The sequence below is a fragment of the Ursus americanus genome, chromosome 28 (assembly GCF_024610735.1).
Source record: "Ursus americanus isolate L20-20 chromosome 28, mUrsAme1.1.p, whole genome shotgun sequence".
In the NCBI taxonomy this organism is placed as follows: domain Eukaryota; kingdom Metazoa; phylum Chordata; class Mammalia; order Carnivora; family Ursidae; genus Ursus; species Ursus americanus.
This window is the reverse complement of record NC_142154.1, coordinates 5,311,304-5,321,107: the sequence shown is the minus strand read 5'-3', so window position 1 is coordinate 5,321,107 and position 9,804 is coordinate 5,311,304. Positions and strand designations below refer to the sequence as shown.

At 45.7% G+C, this 9,804-nt stretch overlaps 1 protein-coding gene across 1 annotated transcript; it reads left to right on the top strand.

Annotated features, from left to right (window-relative positions):
* Positions 1 to 231: 231 nt before the first annotated feature.
* Positions 232 to 5,159, top strand: NGRN (neugrin, neurite outgrowth associated). The gene is made up of 3 exons (XM_045813053.2): positions 232 to 440; positions 846 to 956; positions 4,047 to 5,159. Exons 1-3 carry the CDS (start codon positions 277 to 279, stop codon positions 4,654 to 4,656), a joined length of 885 nt encoding a protein of 294 aa, XP_045669009.2. The 5' UTR covers positions 232 to 276; the 3' UTR covers positions 4,657 to 5,159.
* Positions 5,160 to 9,804: the final 4,645 nt, after the last annotated feature.

Sequence of the window (9,804 nt, the reverse complement as noted above, 5' to 3'; positions counted from 1 at the left end):
CTCTTGGCAAATGAATCCGTCTTTTTATTAAAGTTTTTGGCGTTTTGCAGGAGCGTCCTCTACCTCCTTCCGGCCCTTGCTTTTCAAGCTCAATACTCTCCACATTCACAGCCAGGAAGCGTAGACCGCGCACGGGTTCAAGCCCAGATATCCTGCCCTCGGCCGGAAGCCGGAAAAACGCGCGACTATCCCTGCTTCCGGCCTGCCCCTCCACTTCCGCCCCGCCCTCACGCTTCCGGTACTGCGCGTTTCGGGGTGGTGGAGGCCGTTGTCGATATGGCGCTTACTCTGAGCCTCTTGCTGGGCGGGCGTGTCCGTGCTGCCGTCGCTCGCTGTGGGTTTGCGACCCGGGGGGTGGCAGACCCCGGCTTTCTTGGCCGCGAGCCGGACCCCGATTCCGACTGGGAACCGGAGGAGCGGGAGCTGCAGGAGGTGGAGAGGTACCGGCTCCTTCCCGGGCCCTCAGCCTGAAGCAGGGCATCGCGCCCCGGCGCTCCAGGCCGCTCCCCCTTGGAGCCCGGCGTCGTGCCGCCGCGTTCGCCGCAGCCCTTGTTTTTTACCCGTTGTCAGGGGCGCAGGGGCAGGCGTGCGGCTCCTTTGGGACCACAGCTTTCTTTACCAGTGACGTATTTCATCACCCGTTTAGAAAGTTCGGCATGTTTACGGGCTGTGTTAGGTATTAGATTTCTGGGAGGTGTACGGAGCAGGTCTGAGCCAACACACATGGCTTGGTTGCCCTTGCAAACAAAGAGAAGAGGGCTGGGCTCTTTGTGATTTAGGCTGAGGCTCTTCAGCCACCTGTTTTGCTCCCACGCATGGCTTCTGCCATTGGTTCTCTCCCGCAGCACCCTGAAACGACAGAAAAAAGCCGCCCGGTTCCAGAAAATTCGGAGGCAAATGGAGGCGCCGGGTGCCCCGCCCAGGACCCTGACGTGGGCAGCCTTGGAGCAGATCCGGTAAGACTCGCTGTAGTTTGGATCTGCTGTGATGAGAAGTGACGGACACGGGGGCCTAGAACGTTATTTTTATATTTTACTTTCTTATCATTTAAGATTTCTAAATGGCAAGTAGAGTAATATAACGAATTTCCGTAAGCTCGTCATCTAAATTTAATAGTTCTTAACATTAGGACACGGTTCGTTTTTGCTGAAATTTTAAAATAGTAAGCTGCAAGACATCACATCATTTAACCTCAGAATCGTAGATCGTGACGTTTTTAAGCTAAGGTCAGGGATGGGGGCTTCCATGGTGATGTACATTTTTCGGAAGAGAAAATCCGTATCTTAAAAATCTTAGAGATCCTTTTTAAGTTTTATGTTTGTTGTTTTGAATAGACAATACATTACATACGGTTCAAAATTAGAACAGTATAATGTGGTATACACATTGAAAAGTTTTAATCCCAGCCAGGCTCCTGTGGAACTATTTTTGTGCCTTTTTCCAGGTCTCCTTATGCAAATACGAGTATGAATATAGATTTTAATTTTCATTTCCTTAATCACAATACTGTAAATACTGTTCTACACTTTTCCTTTTTCACATATTTCTTTTTGTTGTTTTTTTTTTAAGATTTTATCAAATAATCTGTATATCCAACGCAGGGCTCGAACTCACAACCCTGAGATCAAGAGTTGCATGCTTTACTGACTAAGCCAGCCAGGCGTCCCAGTAATCCAGTCTTTCATGATGTGTATTTGGGTCATTCCCATTCACTTTCTGTCACAGATAGTGCTCTAGTGGCTGTACACAGTATCCCACATATCTGCTGGGTATATTTGTTGTGTACATTCCCGGAAGTAGAGTTGCTGGGTGCCAGGGCAAATGGATTTGCATTTTGATAAATATTGCTAAGTAGGCTTCCATAAGTTATGTGTCCTTTTCCATTCCCATCAGAATGGCTCTGAAGTTGACACTTAGAAGGGGATTCTGTAGAGCAGGGAGATTCTGTGAGCCTAGCACCTCTCTTGTGTCATCCTCCTTTTCCCTCTTAAACAACAGCTTTTCCAGATCTTCCTGTCACCTCCCTTTTCGTGGTTAATAGATATCCTTTTACTTCAAAGAAAAAACTGATCATTAGTTAAGAGCCCTTTAAAGCTTCTTGGTCTTCCTCTTAATTTCCCATTCTCAATATTTACAAATGAGGGGAAGTGGTAGCCCTTTACTTGTCTAGGACCAATGTTTTGCACTAGGTCATAGTCGTACCTAATTCCTCAGAGACCTACATCTGTCAGCTTCAGGTTCTCCCTCATCCTTTTGTTCCAAGCTAGTTCTTCCTGGCTGCCTATCCTTCTTATTTGTTTTGTCACAACAGTGAAACCGTTGTCCACAAATCTTACCAGTGACTTCCTCCCTGCTAGGCATTCCTGACACTCTAGTCTCTAGCCTCTCTAATATTTCTGCAACATTTGATCTTGTAGTGTGTTTTCTTGAAATTCTCTTCTCCTTTGACCCAGGGTACTAGTCACTTCTATTTCTAGGGCTCCTTTTCTCACTTTCCTTCCTGGGCTCTCCTTGTTCCTCCTTTATCTTAAATACTGCTGTTTGGGGGCACCTGGGTGGCTCAGTCGTTAAGCGTCTGCCTCCGGCTCAGGGCGTGATCCCAGAGTTCTGGGATCGAGCCCCCCCATCAGGCTCCTCTGCTGGGAGCCTGCTTCTTCCTCTCCCACTCCCCCTGCCTGTGTTCCCTCTCTCGCTAGCTGTCTCTCTCTCTGTTAAATAAATAAATAAAATATTTTAAATAAATAAATACTGCTGTTTTTAAGAGTTGTGTCCTTGGTCATTTTATCTCCACCTACGTCATTCATGTGGCTTCAACCACCCCTGCTCTTCGCTTTTGACTTCCGAATCTGTCATCTCCAGTCCACGTTTTTCTTCTGACCTGTATATATTCAGCCATGCACTAGACCATCTCTGTTCGGATGTCTCACGTTTTTCAAACGCAACGTAATAAAATAGCAAACTCAGTGTAACAAAAGAAGATGTATCACTGTTCCCTGTTGACTTCATTTTGCTCCTGTTTTCACTCTACCCCTGAATGGTCCCACCAGTCACTCAAGCTGAAAGCCTGAATCTCTGCCTACTTCCCCCAATATTTAGTCCTTACCAAGTTCTACCATTTGGCCTTCCTGCAACAGTTCTCAGCACTGTTCCTTTTTCTGCTTTCATTGCAACTGCCGCAGTTCAGATGGCCTGGATTACCAGGACAGCCTCTTGACCGATTTTTCCATCTCTAGTCCTGCCACCGAAAACTACTCCTGGATTGAGCTTCAAAGTGAAAAGCTGCTTGTGGCATTCCACTGCTTAAAATCCTTCCTGGACCTGCTTATGATTTGCCATAGCTTGCATGTCCCGAATTGCAATTCTGCTATTTTTGAATACACCCACTTAAAAATCCTTCCTTGGTTCACTGTTGTTTTGGGGTGAACACGAGACTCTGTAAGCATGACATGATCTTGTTCCTGTCCTCACCGTTAGACAGGTTGGATTATTGCCATGGTGATGTGCTGCTCTGCGTTTTACATGCTGTGCTCTCTATCATCAATACCTTTGATCTCTTCTTCCTCTCCTTCCCTCTGCCAGCTTAGTACCTTCATCCGTTCAGACCAGCTATAGGTGGACTTCTGAAGCAATTCCCCTGCCACGCCACAGGTGTTGTGATATCCTGTCTCTGGGTCTCCCAGGTGTTCTGACAGCATCCTCTGCTAGAACTTATAGTGGTGTTGTATGTGTTAATATATCTGTCTCCACGACCAGATTGTACGTTCTTTGAAAGGAAGGACAGTCTTCATGAACTCCCAGGATCTACCTGGGGCCTGGTGCACAGTGGGAGGAGTTTAGTTGATGGAAATAAAGTGACTTAAGAGTGGTTGGGTGTTGCTGTTGGCACACAGGAATGGAATACAGCCCTTTAGTGGCACTAGATACAAGCTATGTTTGCAGTTTTTCTGAGCCCTCTTCTTTTCAACGTAAATATCATTAGTATTATCAGTTGGCTTCTTTGATAACAGACTCCTCACAACTTGAAAACCCGCTCCTTTTTCCCATAGGTTTTTACATAAAGAATTTGCAGAGTCTTGGTCAGTTCCTAGATTAGCTGAAGGCTTTGGTGTCAGCACTGATGTGATCCGAAGGGTTTTAAAAAGCAAGTTTGTACCCACGTTGGAGCAGAAACTGAAGCAGGATCAAAAAGTGCTTAAGAAAGCTGGGCTTGCCCACTCACTCCAGCAGCTCCCCAGCTCTGGGGATACCTTGAAGTCGCTCTCGACAAACCACTCTGGATCAGGCTCTTTGTTGAGGCCAAGGGGTGAATCCTCCTTCAAGGGCTGGGGTTACAGCCCAGCTTTGCACGTGATAGAATCAAACACTTGCGGTACAAATACACCAAGGAGACAGAAGGGAGGGAATAAAGGAATCCAGGTCCTGGAGGAGGAGCGCTCCATGCCTGTTGCAGCAGCCCTGGGTCATCAGCGAGAGCTGCAGAAGTACTCCACCAGTGACGGTGCGGGCAAGAGAGGAACTGATGGTTGTGGATTGCCAAGTGACAAACTGGAAGATTTGAAGGCACAGGAGCTGGGTGATCAGAACTTCAGCAGCAAAGTAGTCCAGAGGGGGCGAGAGTTCTTCGATAGCAATGGGAACTTCCTGTACAGAATTTGAGCTGGAGCATGGCTTGTGGAGATGCCAAGTGAAACAGAGCTGGGAGAGTATATTTGGAGCTGCCTGGACTTCTGTGTATGGATTATCCACCTTGGGATGGGAGGAAATGATGAGCCTGGAATGCGGGAGGAAAGAGCTGCTCCGATTTGAATCTGACAAAAGGCAGTGAACTTCACAGGGCGGATGTGTGTATGGAAGGGCAGGGTTAAGGACTGGCTGGGAAGATTCTAGCGTCCTGGAGCACTGCTCCTGCCTGGTCTGACCCACATGGATCTTTGGCACTCACCCTTCTTGCTTGGGCTCTCTGTATGTTGAAGCCAGCCCGTGTTGCATGTGTTGTTAGGACTTTCTGTGATACTTGCAATATATGTTTGGGGAAAAAAATGAAAAGTTTGCCTTCTGACCTCATTTACTTCTGGAATAATGAACACTAATAGTTCTGGAACTGCTTAGTCAATTGATTGTTTTCATTATGTGCAAAAATAAAGTAAAATGTAGCAGTTTGTGTCGGTTGGTGCTCTCTGGGGTGGGAGGGTTTACCTGTGAACCTGGAGAGTGAGGGAGAGAAAGAGACAAAGGGTCCCTTGTCCTTAAACACTGGGAGAGAGATGGAGCCTGAGGAGTTCCCAACAAAGGGCCCTGTGCAGTTCACCCTGCTTAGTAATAGATTTTGACAGCTAAGGATTGGGACGTTAGGCCTTCCCCGATCGCCTGGTCTAAAGCGGCTCTTCTTTGCTTCAGTTGCTGGGGCTTTGAAAGAGATTGGAGTATGGGGGATTGACCCCCTCCCCCCCAAAAAAAAAACACACACACACAGCAGGCAAAGGCGTTAGGGCCCTCAGCATAATCTCTAGCTACTTTGAAAAGCTTGAATAACATCTAATTTTAGAGTTGTTACCAGATTTTTCCAAGGGAACTGTGATGTGGGCCAGAATGGATAATAGGCCCCTTAATTTACTGATTGTTTTAGAGCTACTTCATTATAACCAGAAAGTGATGATCAATAGACAAGCAGAATGAGACACGTGGCAAGCAACAGAGCTGAGGACAGTTTTCAGCCATGCCTCATTTTAACAAGTCACTAGAAAAAAACTGGTTATTCAGAATTTAAATATATGCAGGATGTTTGATGAAAATAATTGATTTTCCAAACCTGTCATTGAGTCTGTTGGTGAATCTCATTGCTATTTTAAATATCATTAATAGCAATTACAATATCATTGATTACTGTTAACTTGGGCATTTGTTCAATATGAATGGCAAGGCCCTATCACAGGCCAAAGTTAAGAGACTCCAGGTGCTGACAGCAGTGGGCACATAAGGCCCTGTTCTCCCTGCTCTGTTACTATCATGACACTATCAGTATTTTTATGATTTAAAAAATACGGTAATTTGCCATTAGAACCCTTTGGTCATTTTAAGAGGTAGAAGATGCTATTTGACTAATTTTTAACTCCTGCATATCATTTGACTATGCCCTTTCCCCAGTGGGCTATGGAAAATTAGAAGCTGTTGTTAAAAAGCTTTCATATGTTTTTCATTTACCTCATCCCCTACCATCCTATTGCACACCAAGCTTGAATCTTTTTTCCAGTTTTGTAAATGCCAATCTAAGGTTTTGTACCTATTGGTTCTTTGTGTCCAGATTTTCACAGGGCCAGTTCCATGTCACTCAAGCCTCAGATTGTATGTTACTTTCCTAGGCTTTCCCTAATCACCCAGTCTAAAGCAACTCCCTTCATCCTCTAGCACCGCACCGTATTTAATATTCCCTGGCATTTGAAGTAGATTACTACTGTATTGTTTGTCATCATGTACTTGCCAATGGGGACAGGAGACCTGGCTGTTCATTGCTGTAGTTTCAGCTCCTAACATAGATTTCAATATTGGTTGAGTAAAGAAATGGTTGGAGCAGCTCACCAATCAGCCGGTCCAGAATGGCAGAGTCCTGCCTTTTACCTTTGCCAGTCTACCCATCCAGACCTGAGCCAACAAGACCTAAGCTTCCTCCAGGTTGACCTGTTCCTGCTTTATTCCTTTTTAAAGACTTTTATTTATTTGAGAGAGAGTGCTCCAGTGAGTTGGAGGAGGGGCAGAAGAAAGAATCTTCAAGCAGACTCCCCGCTGAGCAAGGACACCCCCCCCAACTCGCATCTGGATCTCACAACTCATGAGATCATGACCTGATCTGAAACCAAGAGTCGGAGGCTTAACCCACTGAGCCACTCAGGTGCCCCGTTCCTGCTTTTTTTGTCAGCATGTCTAGGTCCTAACTCACCAGCACTGCAGTGTTTTGGGAAAGTGCACCCCCTTACCCAACCCAAGCTGGAAAGGCGGCTGAAGGGTTCACCCAGCCTGTGTTCCACAGGGCTAGGGTCATAGGACTCTATGGTGCCTTATCCCTAGGCAGTCCTGTTTCATGATAGGATGAAAGACATTGACGTCACAACGCATGAGGTGAGCTGCATTTGGGGCATAGGTGCAGGGTCTGGTGGAGGAAGCAACAGTTGACACGGCCCTGCCTAAACTGGAGATAAAGTGGCTGTGGGCGGAATGGACACCTCCTGGCAACCTTGGGGCCAAGCTCAAAAGGCTAGCAAACTACAAACAAGACGCTTAAGTCCCTGTGCCTTGAAGGGTCTATGTGTCACCAATTTGCTCAGGGCAGTTTCCACCTCTCTGCAGCTGAGATTTGATCTAACGGGGAGGTGGCAGAAAGAGGTTAGTATAGGGACGTCTGGGTGGCGCAGTTGTTAAGCGTCTGCCTTCGGCTCAGGGTGTGATCCCAGCGTTCTAGGATTGAGCCCCACGTCAGGCTCCTCTGCTAGGAGCCTGCTTCTTCCTCTCCCACTCCCCCTGCTTGTGCTCCCTCTCTCGCTGGCTGTCTCTGTCAAATAAATAAATAAAAATCTTAATTTTAAAAAAATTGTTTAAAAAAAAAAAGAGCTTAGTATGAAACACCGCCAGGTAAGCTCTTGAAGCCCAGTGTGGGCACAAAAGTTTCTTGTTTGTTTTTTGCTTAATCTTGTATTATAGGATTTTTCAAGCACAGGAAAGTAGGGATAATATTGTAATGCAATGAACCCCTCTGTACACATTGCTCAGCTCTAACATTTTAACAAATGGCCAATCTTTTTTCATTGTCTCGCATACTTGCCCCACAGCTCCCCCTGGCTTATTTTAAAGCAAATCCTGTGGGATGCCTGGGTGGCTCGGTCGGTTTAAGTGCCTGCCTTCGGCTCAGCCCACGATCCCGGGGTCCTGGGATAGAGTCCCTGCATTGGGCTCCGTGCTCAGCAGGGAGCCTGCTTCTCCCTCTGCCTGCCACTCCCCCTGCTTGTGTGCTCGCTCTCCCTCTCTCTCTCTCTGACAAATAAAATCTCTAAAAAAAAAAAATAAAGCAAATCCTATGTACTTCATATTATTTCATCTGTAAATACTTATGTATCTGAAAGAGATAAGAACTCCCTTTTATTTTTTGAAAGTTTATTAATTTTAGTAATCTCTACACACAAAGTGGAGATTGAATGGAGGATCCTGGGATCAAGAATCACACGCTCTTCTGACTGAGCCAGCCAGGCACCCCAAACTCCTTTTTTTTTTTTTTTTTTAAGATTTTATTTATTTATTTTTTAGAGAGAGTGGGGAGGGGAGAAGAGGAGGGACAGACCCCATGCTGAGCAGAGCCTGATGTGGGGCTCAATCCCACAACCCCAAGACCATGACCCGAGCCAAAATCAAGAGTCAGATGATCAACTGACTGAGCCACCCCAGTGCCCTCTGAACTCCTTTAAAACAGACACATAAGCCATTACTATACTTTAAACGTTTTAGTAATTAGTATCAGTTAATATCCTGATCATATTCTCTTACTATTTCATAAATTACTTTTATGGTTGATTTCTTAGAATTAGGATCCAAACAATGTCCACACATTGCAACATTGCATGATGCGGCCATGTCCCAGAAGTGTCTTATATTCTAAAGTGGTTTTCCTTTCTATGTTATTCCCCTATTTTACAGGTTATTTGACCCATATATTTTCTATATTTAAAAAAAACTTTATTGAGAGAGAGCGTGCGCAGGTGGAGGGGCAGAAGAAGAGGGAGAGCGCAAATCTTTTTTTTTTTTTTAAGATTTTATTTATTTATTCGACAGAGAGACAGCCAGCGAGAGAGGGAACACAAGCAGGGGGAGTGGGAGAGGAAGAAGCAGGCTCATAGCAGAAGAGCCTGATGTGGGGCTCAATCCCATCACGCCGGGATCACGCCCTGAGCCGAAGGCAGACGCTTAACTGCTGTGCCACCCAGGAGCCCTGGAGAGAGCAAATCTTAAGCAGACTCTATGCCCAGCATGGAGCCAGATGCGACCACCCTATGATCATAAGCTGAGCTGAAATGAAGAGTCCCACGCAAACCAATTGAGCCACCCAGGCATCCCTATTTCCTGTATTTTGGATATAGTAGGTTTCGTTCCTATGATATTTATTTATTATCATGTTCCTACTACTCTCCATATTTCCTATCAACTGGTATTTACATCTTGAGACTTGATCAGGTTCAATTTTTGGCAATGAGTGAAGCTTTGTACTTCCTATGCATCTCACAGGGAGATGATGTTACGATGGATTAGTGAGTTCAGGTATTGTTAGCGGCTCTATCCCTAATAATGGCTTTTTTTTTTTTTTAAACAAGGTGAATCTAGATCATTACCATCACCCCTGAAAATTCCCTAGTTTCTCTTCCCAGTCAATTCTTACCCCAAAGTCAATCACTTTCTGAAAATTTTTTTCACCATTGGTTTTTCCTGTTTTAGAACTGTACATAAATGGCATCATATAGATGCCACTCTGTATCTGGGTTCTTTCATTTATTGCGTTATTTTTATTATATGAATACGCCAGAGTTTGTTTATCCGTTTTCCCATGAAGGATTATTGAGTCAAAACTCCTGTATCCAAAGGTCATAACTGGCGGGACTTAGCTTCCACTGGATGCTAACGCGTTCCCCTTCTCCCCCCCGCCACCCCCGTGTGTCCCATCTCTTCTCTTGCCTCCTGTAGCTGGGAAGCCAGAGAACTCCCAGGTGGCAGCTAAATTTGTGGAGTAGATTTGACTGACAGCCAAGATCCCCGGGGATCAGTGCCCTC